The 15,977-nt window shown below is 38.0% G+C and overlaps 1 protein-coding gene across 5 annotated transcripts in view; it reads left to right on the top strand.

Annotated features, from left to right (window-relative positions):
• The window catches only part of BLNK (B cell linker), a 105,507-nt gene extending 94,637 nt beyond the window's left edge, over positions 1–10,870 (top strand). For all 5 annotated transcript variants that reach the window (XM_026094157.2, XM_026094156.2, XM_026094158.2 and 2 more), the window contains 6 exons: positions 267–345; positions 804–835; positions 3,886–3,965; positions 7,502–7,585; positions 8,653–8,808; positions 10,117–10,870. In XM_026094157.2, coding sequence (XP_025949942.2) covers positions 267–345; positions 804–835; positions 3,886–3,965; positions 7,502–7,585; positions 8,653–8,808; positions 10,117–10,236 — 551 coding nt within the window. In that variant the 3' untranslated portion in view covers positions 10,237–10,870. The remainder of the gene's footprint in view (positions 1–266; positions 346–803; positions 836–3,885; positions 3,966–7,501; positions 7,586–8,652; positions 8,809–10,116) is intronic.
• The last annotated feature ends 5,107 nt before the right edge of the window (positions 10,871–15,977 follow it).

Here is a 15,977-nt window from a genome sequence, read left to right as displayed (position 1 = left end):
AGGCAGCCGGCCCCACGGGTCTTCCCGGCTCTCACAGCTCCCCTCTCGGAAGGCACCAACTCCCGCTGAATTCCTGACGGCGGTCAGGGCACAGCTACTTGCCTAAAATTTGGTGGCATGCCATCAGTCAATAAAGAAAGCAGCGGAATGGCACACTGCCATGTTTAAAAAAAAAAAAAAATCCTTCAAGTACTGGGACTGTGATATTTGGGACAGCACACTTCTGAAAAAATCTTGACTCTACAGTTTGTTTCCTCATATTGCAGAGAAACCTACAGCACCAGAGCGACGGCGAGGTTCCAGCCAAGAGCCGCCTCTTCCACCTTTTCCAAGTGGTGTCCAAAAGTAAAATCCCTTTTCCTTTTCTTTTGAATAGTTCAGCGTAGCAGCTCCTACCCCTCAGTCTGGATGCAGGTGTGGGAGGTTCAAAGGGGAGCACTGTTTTCTCTGTAGCCTGCTACTGTTTTTTAAAAGTCACATTTCTTGAAGCCTCACAGTAGCAAAAAATAAAAACCTAGCAAATGTATCCGAATACTACAACCACCACCAAAAAGCTTGGGTGGATATGACCTCTAAGTAGGTGATGGAGAAGATTTAAGCCAGATGTTTAAATTCCTAATTGCCTGTACTAGTGGGAACTGATTTTTAAAAATTATCTGTATCTGGTCCTTATCTCTCAATGGGTAAATGGGTGAGATGGAACATGTCCTATCCTTGCATGCTTCCAAATACACAATTCGAATGTTTTCAAAAGTAGGTAGATCTCCTCAGACACTTCTGTAATCTCTTGATATTTATTTCAGGTCTTTGCTCCAAAAGCCCTCAACTCTGCCAAGTAAGTATAGTTCAGATTTTGAATTAAGATGTGATTAATCTGTAAATTCAAATTAATCTTTGAATTAAGATTATTTTCAGATGCCATGTGTATGTGTTAGTTTGGAATTAACATTTGTCTGTAATGCATACAAACAGGACATTAAATATCCAAAGGGCTATATAACATTTAGTAATGCAGCTAGTAAAATTAAGGGACTGGGCTAGGATTATGTTGTAAATCAGTGGGAATTAGGTGCCTCATTCCCATTTATGACTACTAGAAATTTCTACAAAAGGCAGTTTGTGTCAATTTCCATCAAAATAAAGATTCCATACATCTTCCTTGCCACAGAAAAACTCCAAATATAATGTCTTCTGGGCTGTTGCAAGCTTCTTTTGCCTGGAAGTTAGATTTTTTGTTGCGCTCAACCATTTATTCTTTTTCTACACGGGGAAAAAAAAGGTATTTTTATAATGGCAAATGCTAAAGCTCTTCTGTAAATAATACTTTCAAAGAGGCACTTGGAAAACTTTCAGTTCACAGTTAAAAACAAACCAAGTAATTTGTATATGAACTCACTTTCATAGAGAAGTGTAAATTAGATCTAGTATTTCTCTAGTCTCTTCTTAGCAGACAGACACTTGTCTGACCTTCCTACCAGCCCTTTTCTGCATCTGTTTCTGTCTGAACATATCTTCTATAATGTACATGGGTGATGAGAATTGCACACAGAAGTCTGAATGTGGTTTAGCTTATACTTTGAACACTGTTGTTAATACTTCCCCATATTTCCTGGAAACGTTTGCTTGATGTATGTCACAACTACATCTCCTTTTACACTGTGCAATCATAATAATGGTTCATGTTCTTGTGATGGACTGATGCTCCTAAGCTTGTCTGCTCCTGTCACATGCAACTGATGTGTTTCGACTTGTAGCATAAATTCTTGCTAATCTCTTAAGTGTAACTACTGGTATATTAAATTTTGTACTATTTCTATTACTCTGTTCTTTGAGGTCATCTGGTACTAAACGAAGCTCTGATAAGCAAATTTCATTAACACACTCGTTTTGTGCCAGGTCCCTAGCAACTTTATCACAGATGCAATTGGTCCCAATCTGCAATGTCCTTTCAGCACAACCTGCTGTGTCTTCCTTATCACCACACTAGTCTTGCACTAACATTCATTTTCTTTAAAAGCACTAATTTCCCATATGTCACATTATCAAATGCTCTACCAAAGTCCACAGTGAGTAGAGTATCATATTCTCTTTTCACAGAAATTAGTTATTTTATGAAAGAGCTATAACGTTAGTCTGATTTGATCTATTTGGGTAAATGTCAGATTTTATTTTGCCTTTTTTCCCTTTACCTCCACATTTTAAAATATTCTTTCCTTCAAATTCTCTTCTAGGGTCTTGTGTTCTGTTGAGTCAGACAAAAAGGCCTGTAGTTGCTCAGGTCACTTTTTCCATTTTGTTAAATATAGCTATTATGTTTGGTGTTCTTCAGTAATACAGTACCACCCTGACTTGAAATTTATTTACAGTAATTGCTACCAGCCCTGTAATTTCTTGTGCCAGTTCTTCAGATTTCTGGGATAAAGATTATCTGGGCCTGCCAGTTCAAATGTACTAGCTTCCACAGTTTTGCTTCCAACTTGGTTGTGGAAATTTCCATTCCTGCACCAGAACTCCTATTAATTTACTACCTAGATTATCTTTAAACTCAATACAATTCTTATTGCAGACAGTCCCATTTTCTCTCTTCTTTTTTGCGTGGCTAAGGAACCTCTTATTTGTTTTCATTTCCTCTGTAAAATCTAATTCAGCCTGACTTCTGGCAATTCTTTATTCATACAATGGAATTGTCAGCTACAGCTTTTGCAGCCGGTCAGTCAAAATTTGTCAGGAAAACAAAATTCTTAATCTTTAATAGCCTCCTTTGGGTGATTATTCATTCACTAAGAGCTGGAACTGCTCCTTACAACTTTCGCCCCCCACACACTTGGAATGCAACTTCCAGATAACTGCCTCTTTACTATAAAGAAAATCTAAATCTACTTCACACAGAGGTCTTTGAGCTCTTCAGTCCAACTGTATTCTCTAATTCTCTGAATCACTGCATAACCACTATCATATTCTTACTACTTTCTGAAACCAAAATCTAAATCAGAATTATATTAGTGACTATTTGGTAAAGCAGTCTGCAAAGTATCCTATCCAGGAATAGGTGAGCACTAACAATACTAGTAGCTTTTTTTCCCAATAAGTAAAATAAACAGGAAATGTAGCCTCTCATCTTGACAATTCTAACACTCAACTTTCTATAGTCATCTTCTCTTAATATTAGAGATTTCTCTAATGTCCAAGATTCTGTTTTACCAGAAAACCATTTATCTATATTTATTTCCCATATTTCTGTCATATCATTAGCATGCAACAGAGTACTCAACCATTTTCCTCTTAACTTCTGGATTTCTCAAGTTCTTCAACATCTGTGTTTCAGCCATGATAGCTATTTTCTACTATGCTCTGTTTTCTCAAGACAGTATCACATTTTTCTACCACGCTCTGTTATTTTCAAACTTCATAGTCTTTCCTACTAGTTCTGTCTCTCTATTTTGCTACCTAGGCTTCTTGCACACATGTGCAAACAATTCATTTGGATGAAATAAGTGAAAAATTATCTCTGAACTACATTAGTTTTGCTGACTCCTTCACCTATATGACTACCTCTCACATTAGATTACTTTTCACATTGTCTTCCTGATTTTTCTTTACTTGTTACTGTACTCTGATTTGCTTAGGATTGTTTTTTCCTTGCGTATTAAATATAGCTTTAGCTATTAGCCAAGTTATTTCCAAACTGTTTCTCTGTTTTTATATGCAAGGATCCTCTTGTGAGCAGACAAGGCACTCACATAGGGTCCATACAAGTAGATCGCTTTCCTGAATGATACCACAGGTCAAGCATTTCCAGATCTTCCAAACTTCTCACTACAATTTTGTATAACAAAACAAAATGTACTTTGAAAACTTATACGTGTTGTTCTCTCTCTTTTCTAGAAGTGCCAGAAGCTGCAAACCGTTCTCTGGGTGCTTCCCCTCGCAGCAGTTTTTCATCAGTTTCAAGTACTGCAGACCAGGTATAACATTAGCTAAAGGCAATTCAAGTTACACAAGTCTCCTAATCCTTTAGTTTACTTAAAGTAGTATTTCCATTTCTAAGTCATACTCCTTTGCTGAGGCCGCACACATTCCATTTTCCCTTTATATAAGGATTTTGGCCCCATCTGCAGTGAAAATCTTATTTATGGCACAAATAATCTAAATGTCTGCTTTCATGCAAGATGTTTAGAACACATAGCATAGGGGAGCTTCAACAAACCGTAGAAAAATGCTTAAATAGCATTATACCAAAACTTAGCACTCTACCAGTCATTTTAAACAAAACCCCAAAAGCTTCTCAGTTCAGTTAAGTTTCACACCAAATCCCCAGTTCAGAATACTCAGATGTCATTTGATAAAAGGAAATCTGTAGTTTAGTGTATTTAATCTAGCTCTTGATACAGCTGATTATAAAGAGATTTAATTGCCTTTTTTCTAATTTATAGCTATACTTTTTTTGCCTGCTAGGGTCCTGAAAAAAAAAATTTGCACCAAGCTGATACAATGAAGCCATCTGCAGCTACAGCATTAGCCTGCACTGATGAGATGTGCTAAGAAATTTCATAAACTTATAGGAGAAAGAGGAAGCAGCTCAGCTGAATAGCCCAACACAGCAGGATGCCATTAGGAACACTGCCCTGTTTAGTGTAGTTTGGGGTGTCAGCAAAGTTGTGGGGGCTGAGAAGGAAGCCACTGCTGCCCCTCTCTGTGGACTCTGTGATGCCTCTTCCTACACTGGTCTACTCCTTTCTGCTCCCTTAAATGGACCTCTTCTCGTTACAGTTAATACTTAAGGTAGTTTTATGACCATTTTATTTTCTGTTTTTTTCCAACATTAAGCATTAAGATTATTCTCCTGAGCAAACACAAAGCTATTTTCATTTCCACACTATACTCCTTACTTGCCTTTTGGATGAAGGGAGACCACAAAATGCAGGAAGCAGTCCTTATTAGCCTAGTAGTCACAAACAAGGTAAAAATAGTTCTGTTGAATGCAAAACAAAGGCTCTATTATGCAGAGCCAGTAACGCTAAATGTTCTAAAGCCTGCCATGACAAAGATAATACAACAGTGAGGAACACAAAGGACTCAAAGTTCTGGAACAATTTTAACAGTATGTCACCCTGGATATTATTATAAAAATCACTTTAAAATAAACAATCCAGTAGACACTAAAATAAATGGCTTGTAACAATTATATTTACAGCTTTTATGCAACACTCACAGGCAAACCCACAGCCTTAAAACATCCATTTTGTTAACGAAAACGAAAATTAACTGTTGAAGTTGGTGTTATTTCCCACCAATTACAATACACAGCAGTACTACCATTTGCTGTACTACCCAAGTGCTCACAGACCTGATTCCTGCCACTGTAGGTTCATTACCTCTTTGGCTCCCATCCAAACACTGGCAGCAGCTCTCTGCTCCCGGAGTATACCCCACAGATAGTGCTAGGAAGAAAAACGGGGTTGGGGCAGTTGATTCCTTCCTGTTCAGTTGAATAAAGGTGGGTTTACTGCACACGTTCCCACAGCAGCTGAGTACCTTGCATGCTTGCAATTCCTCTCATCCTGTCCTTTTCTGATTAATAGTGCAACTGGAGAGACACACTGAAGGACTTTGAGGGTAAAGTTATATGATATGGCTTGAGCCAATCCAAGAATTTCATGCCCACAAAAAGGAGGCTCTGCTCTCTCCTCACTGCCTCCCCACTCCCAGCCATGTGCTGTGGTAGTCTTCTGAGCCTGCGGTGAGCTGAGCCAACTCATTAAACTGACAGTAAACCAACCTGGCAGTCAAACACAAAACAAGAAAAACAAAAAAAGATAACATGCTTTTCTGCCATGACCAGCTCGGCCATAATACACAACTTCATCCTTAATCTGTTTTGTACAAAGGTGACAGACGTAAACCTTCTGTGAAAAGGAATTTTATCATAATCTTTCTATTAGAGTTGGAACAAACCATTCAAATGAGCAGGAAGGCCAGTACCCAGAAGTATTCATTAGGAAACACTATCAGCACTATCTCTAGAGCCCGTCTGTTCACTGGGGTTAGCTTTTGCATCACCCTCCTCACACGGAGCTCACTTTCTATGATTGCTGGTTTTATAAACTATTAGTTCTAGCTACTGGAGCCTGATAATGCATAGGTTTCATTTTGTTTCTAGTCCCTCATTCCTGTCCTTCCCTTATAGTCTAATGGAGTATCTTTTCTCCTGTACTTCTCTAATCTTACCCTCCACACCGTATGCCTAAACTCCACTCCTGTTCCCAAATGTACACCCAAAAAAATCATCTTACTACCCAGTTTTCTACCACATCATATTATACCCAAATCATAATCTCTTACCACACGCACTCCCAACTGCCATCACCTCCTCCCATCTCTTTATCTTTACACTTCTTATGCTAGTAGATCTTTTATCTTCTAAAACAGAATCCACCTATCTTTGGGTTTTTATGTTTATCCAACCCTGTGTCCCCATGATGAAGTCCTTTGTACAATGCCTTTCCCTGGAAGAACAGGTACTGGACAAATCCAGTCACGGTACAGAGCCTTGCCAAGCATGCAATGAACAGAGAGAAGGGTAATCCTGGTGAGGTGTTGACAGGGGCACACCAACAGAAATGAGGTGCCCAAGAGGTATGTTATAAAATATCAGCCCCTCTGCATTCTGTCACAGATGTAATCGTTGTTCATGGCACCCGTGGTAAACGTGAGGTAGCTTATGCCTTTTAGTCAGGAATACTGTTTTAAATGTGAAGATATATTCAGACTCATTCCAACAAGAGAACCTCAACTGAATCCAAATCTCATACATCTCAGGTGAAAGTACTGTGTGCTGAACTGCTGGGTAAGTAGAGGGAAGACATTAATGCTTCCTGTGTTTTGTGGGACACCATCCATTTATCCTCATTCAATAACAACAAAGACACACTTAGCCTACCTGCATACTATCCAGATGGAGGCAATCCTGGTTATGTTCACAAATAGCATTAAGCATATGGAAAATTTCCTTCACAAAACCTTAGATACCTACCAAATCTGGACATTTTATAAACTAGGCCACAACTGAGCAGCATTTAAATTGTTAATGGTCATACTACTCTTCAACATTTCCTGAAAGTGCTCCTTAAATTCTACTGGAATAGCCGCCTGCTTTTTAAAAATGCTGTACTACCCTCCAGCTGTACCTGAAGACTTTCCTCAGGGTATCCTTCTTCTATCATACATCAGCCTTCTATTATACATCCATTACCACTGTTCTGACACAATAGTTTCTCTCTGTACTGCCTTTATCCAACAAAAACTATGAGCTCCTGGCAAAGACTTGTCTGAATTTTGTGTTTCCTGAAGTGTTCTGCATTTGAGTTCTTCACAGTCATCATTATTTAGAAGTAACTCCCCTATAGGCCAAGTTCTTTTTATTATTATTATTTTACAAGTGTTGTTTGATAGTAATATCCAATGATGTCACGCAAGTAACACTTTCTCTTTCTCTCTCTAGGATGCTGGTGTTCATAGTAAAGCATGGTATGCTGCTACCTGTGATCGAAAAACAGCAGAAGATGCATTGTACCGATCAAATAAGGTATATCAGACTTTTAAAGAATGTCTGTTTTAGGAAATTTTTCAAATAAAAAAATGGAAAGACAGCTAGATATATTCTAAGAATGTGAGTTGTATACTGAAGAGGTCAGAACGCTATCCCATGCAGATGCTGTCAAACAAGAAATTACTGTGGTGAAACTCTTAACTTCTAACTTTCCATCCCAACACAATCAAAGTTGTATCAGTGTAACTCAGAGCAAAGATCAGTGTACTGGAGAGAAAGTTGAGAATTTAGGAAGATCTGATAGTTCATATGCATTCTCTAAAATGAAAGGCAAAGTCCCATGGCTTTTAAATGACCTCCATCCCAAATATTAACCACCAGTGTCCAATGGTTCACGTAAAAACAATTACTGTTTAGAAAAGCTGATGGTGCTACACATTTTGAAATAGCAACAGTATGCATTTAGATATTTGGAGAATTTGAGTCCTTGCCTTAACTATTTTGTCTGTCTACGTGAAACTAATGTCACAAAAGGGAATAGTCACGTGTAGCACTGCATCCTCAGCACGAGGTACGTTTCCACTCTTGAGAGCTATCTTCTGTATCGCTCCACAGAGCAGGAGAGAGGGGCAGAGCCCTGGGGTTATCACCAGCATAGGCTACTGCCAGCCAGTGAGCACTGGGCTACACTGTCAGTGACACTAGGTGCTGATCATGATCAGGGCACTTTTTACAGCTCTGTAGAAACTATTTCTACCTCTCACTGCTTTCTTGCCTACTTATTGCCACTGATAGTAATTTAATTTACTAATCATCTGTGGACCCCAACAGACTGCTGACACTGCATGTTTATTTCTTCTTCCTTTCTCTGGCTGAGAGAGAACAGGCAGAAGCAGCAGCAAAGGTGGCTCTTAAAGGACACGTCTGTAAGCTAATCTTGGACAGCAGGAATACATGCTACTTCCTATCTCCTGCTATGAAGTTTCCCTAATAGGAGAAAAGGGTTTAATGCTAATACAGATACAATCATGAAGCTAAAAACAGACTAAGCTGTTGGAAAAAATAAACTGAATACACTCATTTATTTTCTTTTCCTTCTTCAGGATGGCTCTTTCCTAATAAGAAAGAGTTCTGGACAGGATTCAAGGCAACCATACACACTGGTTGTGTTTTATAACAGAAGAGTATACAACATCCCTGTACGATTTATTGAATCAACACGACAATATGCACTGGGCAGAGAAAAAAATGGTGAAGAGGTGAGAGAGTGGTTTTTCCACATTTACTTTTTTCAGTTCTGTAGCTTTATAAGCAAGGATTAATGTATGTAAAAAGGATCCTTTATGCATCAGGATAAAAATATACCCTATATGATAACTGATTTACCAGGCTAATTCAACCAGTGTAACATCAGCTGCTGCACACTGTTACTAATTAAAAGCACAGATCTCGTTTAAAACATACTCGTATAACCATTTTGAGCAGTTATGAGGATCAGAACTGCAGTTACTAGATACAAATTCTCCAGCCATTTCTAGTCCTCTCTTCACCTTTTACCTAGGCTCCAATTAAGTTTCTTGGAAAACTGTAAAGGAAGAACAGCTACACACCAATAACTTTCAAAAAAGAAAAAAAAAGGCCCCACTGCTCCCTCCCTCAAACCTCTACCAAAAAGAGAATGAGTGTACTTTCAATCCTATTTTCACATAAAGAAAATGTTAAACTCTAGTTCCAGAGTATAAAAATCACTGCTTGGCTATTATACCACACAGATAATTGTTCTGACAGCTGCACAGAGATTTGGAACCCAAATACCAATAAAAATTGGGTTTTATCACTGCATAGAGCAGGCTTTTCAGGAAAGTGAAAGGTTTCCCTGAGCCTAATTATCTGCCTCCCAGGCAACATTTTGAGGCTACAGAACAAATAATAGCCTGGAGCTCATCTGGTCCTCAACAAAGGGTCAAAAATGACCTCAGGGAGAAAGTGAAAGATCCAGTCCCATATATGTATTTGGGTGAAGAGCAAAAGGAAAAGCAACAGACCTTGCAGATTCAGGGTATTAATTCACAGTGACAAACGGATTAAAACTGCATGGCTGAAACAATTATCATTGCTAGCTGTCTGTATCGTCTTACTCCCAGAGATCACCAGCCCTTTATCAAGTGGCTAAATCACAAATCAGGCAGATCCCAAACTGCCACAGTTTGCAGCTTGGTATATTAAGGAAAGCTGAAAGTGGTGTCAGTTTAATATGCCAGGTTATAAATTTTATGGTTCAGTTTGTGCAGGCAGCAACCACAAAGGGAAAGGAGCATGAGATGAGACAGCTAGTGGCAGTAATCTCTTCCACTGTCCAAATTTAATGTGTGATTAGAATCAGGACTTAAGGACAGGAATAGTGCCGCTACTTAAAGGCAGAGCATCTCACTTGATAATGAGTCTCAGTTCTACCGTCTTCAGTGGTGGGAGAACCAAAGAGAAAAAGATAATAGAGTAGTTACTGTCAATGTTAGAGTATTAAAGGAAGCTAACACTACTAATTAAGTTTTGTTTTCTCTATCCAGCGCTTTGACAGTGTTGCTGAAATAGTAGAGAACCATCAGCGTACATCCCTCGTTCTAATTGACAGCCAAAACAACACAAAAGACTCAACGAAACTGAAATATATTGTAAGAGTTTCATAATCAAACTGAACTGCTAAGATCAAGATTTTCTTAATCACTTCCTGCAACATCCAAAAATTTGTGGATCAGGTATTAAAGAAGATCATCCAAAATGATGGAAATATTCTTTAAGAACATCCACTGCATAGTAAGAGATGCAGTTCATAAAGTTCAACCCCATGTAATTTTATCAAAAAAGCATTCATATTTAACAGAAGAAGCCAAAGCAGATACAGTCTTATCTGTGGTTTGCATCTATGACAACATGGGTATTCAGAGTCACGTCAACAACAACTGCATACCGCAGCCTCGCTCCTTGACTGCTATTTAGAGTTCCTGTAGGACATTCTCACTTTAAAAGTGAGAGTACTCAAAGGGACCTACTCATTCCACTTGTTAAATTTACCAAGATCACAGCTTTCAGAAATTTCCTTGTAAAGTGCACAGCTCCAGAAGCAACTAAACCTAAGGTACCACTGTGTACAAGCTGAAAGTAGGACTGTACTTCATGTGATTAGTGGCAATAAAGCTGCCTGAATTTTTGAGATTAATGAACACGCATTGTCCTTTTCCTCAGCTTTACTCTCGGTGCTTCGTTAATATTTTTGTTTGTATTTTTCAATGTGCAAATAAAATTAAAAATATTGTAAAGTCAGTAACGTATGGAAGTATTGCTAGCCAACACTATTTAGCACCCTTCCAACAAGAATGGGTCAGTTCACCATCTCTGTTTTGTCTTTAATGTATACATTTGTATAAGCTTGTTCACAGAATCTGTGGTTATGAAACCTATCATTTTTTTACATCTCTAGCATACACCTTTGGCTTAATAGTTCTTAAAATCTGTCATCTTCAAATTATTACTATTGAAGGCCCGAGCAAATTGCTTCATTGCTAAACCAACTCAATTCTTGCAGAATCAGTTTTAACAGACAAAAAAAAACTTTTTGAAACCTGTTCTATCACACTAGTTTACTTATTATTCTACTACTTTGAACAAACTCAGTCATTTCCACAAAGGATAAAGATTCAAAAAAGGTTTCGGGCAAGCAGTGAAAATTAAATTGATGCTGTATAAACAGTTTAAGTGGAGGGAATCTCAGCTGTTAAAACCTGAAGACAAATGCAGTACAACAAAGCACAATTCACTAAATTTTACATTTACGCTCTATAGTCTTCATACATCAATTGCACCAATGAAAAACTCCTTAGGAACTGTTGTTAATTTGTTCAAAAGGTATTTTATTTTATTGGATTTGAAAACTCATCAATCAAGGTTTTTTCCAAAACCGACACTCTATATACATCTGCTCTGTTCTTTTTGTTCTAGATCAGGCAGTATTCTCTAGGATTGTCAGTAAAGCATTTAAACTGGGCTCCAACTTGGGCCCAGATCTGTAAGGTTGGTAGAGGTCTCAGCAAGTCACCTGTAGCTGCATTCTGCAACTACTTCCTTGTGATTTTGAGCAATTACTTCTAAAAATAATGCAACTGTCTTCTAGAATTAACTGCTTACTAATAGAAGAAAGATGTTCAGCACATGGCTGTCTACCTTGCTAGGCCTCAGTTTCTTCCCTGTGCAATACAAGTTAATACTTATTCCATATGTGAAGCAAATAAGATGCTGTCAGGTAAGGAAGTATGTACATACAGACTTTACACAAACCTTATTACATACTATATACAGTATTGCATAAATTCTGTGTTTAATATGTTATTCAATTGGTATTAATATTATACTATTACTATGCTTAGTACTAATGTAAGGTTTGGAGCATAAAGACTGCAATGTCAAGGCCTCAAAATTAACAAAAGGCAAAGTTACTGCTGCCTCTACAAGCTTGATTTAATCCTCCATGTGTATTCTCATATCCTTTAATTTTATCACATACCTCTTCAGAAGGTTACCATTTCACGCAATACTCACAGTGGACAATAGCCCATGAATAAGCAGCCACTTCATACTTAGCTTTCTTCCCATTCGCGTACAGTCCTTGCCTTATTCACTCATATATTCCACAGCATTTAACCTTTGTTCTTAAGACACCTGCTTGTTTCTTGTTGGTCTTTATATGATGCTCCTCACAAAAGTAAGTATCTAGGTTCTTCATATATATTTTCGCTGAAGTAAAGGTATGGTATCACCGTCATTCTACAACTGGGGAGAAAAAGGCATGGAAAAGTGAAACTTAAGTGTAGCTATAGGCTTCCATTTGCAAGACTAAGTATCAGACTTTTCAAAGTGATTAGCAATACTGAGCACTTTGTATACTCAGCACTCAAGCACTGTGTTACTTCGTGGCTGATCTACAGATACCACAATATGCTCCAGATAAATGTTCATCCCAAAACCCTTTTCCTTTTAGCAGTTCTCTGTCCTATTACGTGGGTACAATTTCATCAATAAAATGAGGCTAGGATTTTACAGGCAATACCTTCTTCCACAAAACAATCCATTCATCCTGAGATGAGACCATCCTAGGCACAAAATGAGGCCTCATGCAAAAAAACCAAAACAGGATGCAATGACGCATTTTTACATGCTCGTGGTGTTGTATGGAAGCAAACTAGTTACTTTGCTTCCAACACCCAATCAGTTTTATAACCGATTTGGGCAGCCTGCAGTGTAGACACATTCTGAAACAAGATCTAAGCTGGAAAGAAGGAAGTTTTGGGTGTGGGAGGAGCAAAAGCTCTGCATTTTCCAAGAACCTCAAATACGCTAGTACTGAGGCTGGGGCATGTTATGTTAAAAATACTGGCCAGATTGATTCGACAGCCAATACTGAATCAAAGGAATGGTATCTTGATGAAATAGTATACCTGAAACTTTCTTACAATGGCTGCAGTGCCAGCATCTGCCGCTAGTTAAAGCTGTGAGATGGTTTTCACCAGGTAGCAGGTATTTTAGTCTGATCTCTGACAGATATAGCAACACCTCTCCCCCCATATTGCTTTGTTATTATTATATACATTTATCGTCTGGATAACTGTTATTAACTGAAGACCTAAAAAGACAAAGGAAAGAGTAAAATAAATTCTACAACTAGAAATTTGGCTTTAAAATGAAATTAGAACAATTTTTCTTTTCTCGTTTGAGAATTCAGGGCAAAGTATCACACTTACTAAGGTATATACGCGATGAAGTCTTTTCTGCCTACTTATACAGAAGTGAGAGCACAATGAGTATTGCAAATTATTCCTGTCAATGTTGTTCCATGAAAGGAGTAAGAACTTGCATTCTCAGAAATTCAAGTCTTCAGACATGCAAGTTACAAAACTACATTCTTCCTTCAGTCTAAGTCACCAGCAGCAGGCAGAGATTCTTAGGAAATGTTGTTAAAAAAAAAAAAAAAAATCCCACATGACCACAGCTCTGGAACAAATGTTAAACACAACTTTTTTGTTAAAATGTTGGAATTACTGAAGTAGAAAAAATATGAGTTACTGATGTTATAGAGAATACACAATGGGCTAGATTTTAGGCCTGCTTTAAGGCCACTTTGCACAGTCAGAAACACACAAACACTGTACAAATAAGGACTAGGCCACATCTATCTTTACATGTTTTTTCCCATAGAAAAAATATTTGTTGACCCTGCTTACACCTATTTCTGTATGTCCCAAAACACAATAACCAAGTTAGAGTTTTATCTTGCTATCTGCACAATATTACAAGCTATCGTAAAATGTTGTATTTGCAAAATCAAAAATGCTCAAAAATCAAACGGTTTTCAAATCAAGAAACCTGTGCAACCTTAATTTGTCATATCAGTGATATCTATTACAATACAGGCATTAAATATATGATCATTTACTATTTTTCCATATAGATTATTTAAATTTAGTTTAGTTCAGAAGTGATACTTTGGGGATAAACTGTAGTTGTATAATGACAGACTTTTGTTCGTAGGGTACCTTGCCCACTTACTGAAGAAGCTGAGAAAGGTGTAAAGAAACACTGCAGGAGTCTGCCTGTAGAAAGGTAGCTTCATACAGTTAAGGCAGTTGAACATTTCATGCAAGAACTGTGTATCATTCCTGCACCATTTACACATCCATACATCATACATACAACATCACACTGTGATGCTGGTCAGTTTGTTTAAGCCTAACTTTCTACTGATGATCTGTAACTGTGATCTTTAATGCCTAATTTAATGGAAGTCTGACCTGCGATTCCTTGGAATCTGATCTACAGCAGTGCCAAACTCTTAAGACTTCAAATGAAGCATTATGCAAAAGCTCATAATAAAAAAGGAATTCTATATTCAGAACAATACTTGAGCAATGTGCATTAAATAATACAGGGACATAGTTAAGAGAGGGGAAACAAAGTATTAAATCACTGCTCATTAGTGAGCAAGAGTTCTCTGTACTGAATGAGAGAGATATCCATGGATAAAGTGACACATGACAATGAATTAAGATCATATAAAGCAACCTTATTTCAGCATTTCCTGATTTTACAGTGTTCTTCTTCACAGTATTGTATAAGGCTCTTAAATTCAAAGTGGTGAAAAAAAATGAAATGACAGTATGTGGACACCCTCGTGATTCATCAATACAGAGAAAACCCTCTAGCTCTACACCAAGACTCCTACCTCAGTGCTAAGTAACTGGTAACAAAAATCTGTCATCCTTCGTAAACCAGTACCGAGTAGGTAAGTTTTAGCAACAAGCTTCACAGATATTTCTGCCACAAAAGGCAACTACAGTGTCTGAGATTTACGGCTTCCATTTCTGGATCTATAGGAGAGCAAGTCAAGTTAAGCCAATAGTTCCTTTCAACCCGAAAAGCTTAACACTTCTCCATGTTTTTTCTAACAAACTTCCTCATCACTATATTAGTCTTCTTCAGAGTTCCTGTCAGGACTCATGTCAGAGTTCAAGCACACTTTGGAGCACAAAATGAGCCAATTTTGATATATAAAGCACTCCAACTGCGTATTAATTCACCCCAAACTATGCTGTCTTGACTGGCTTAGGTACTTAGTGACTCCTATATGTAGCTCTCTAACTACAGAGCTAGCATGCATCTCCCTGCCCATGGACACATCAAGAAAAGCGTATCTAACTACTGAAGTATTTTTTTAAATCATTTTCATTATCACTTTTTTTCCAAATGTAACATGAATCTAATTCTGTTCCCAGTGACATCCCTAAGGGACTTCTAGTTACTTCACTGATAGCAGGTCAAGCTCCATTTTCACACTATGGAAACAGTCACAGAGAACTACCCTTGGACTTGCATACAATCTAAAATCTCAGTGATTTAAATGCCCCAGCCTTTTCCCCGTCCAGTACTCAATTTTGACAATTTTTTTCCATCGATACTTTTGGAAGCTGACTTACACACCTAAGATGTAATCTTCCAGTACTTAGGCAAAACTCTATGACGACACCTATGCTGTTGCATAGCATAGCATTCAGCTGCAAATCCAGAACACCCACTACCAACTCTATTTGCCTGCAGAACATCTGTAAAGCTGGCTTTGGAAAGCCCTTGCCTGCATTCTTCACCAAGGGAAAATTTAGAGTGTAGATAAGAGGGTAGATAAGAAACTTAAAATTTAGAGTGTAGAGTGTAGATAAGAGCATCTTTCCTGGCATGCTTACTTGACCCATGTAGATGAGTCTCAGCACTCTTTGCAAGCTCAAGATCTCCCATCTGACCTTGCAGTGATGATATCCATAAAAAAGTTATTCGAGCTCTTCCTTGAACATGTCCCATGAGCTTCATGAAGGGTGACACCATCAGC

This window comes from Dromaius novaehollandiae, chromosome 6 (assembly GCF_036370855.1).
Source record: "Dromaius novaehollandiae isolate bDroNov1 chromosome 6, bDroNov1.hap1, whole genome shotgun sequence".
NCBI lineage: Eukaryota > Metazoa > Chordata > Aves > Casuariiformes > Dromaiidae > Dromaius > Dromaius novaehollandiae.
This window is presented reverse-complemented; position numbering and strand designations above follow the sequence as displayed.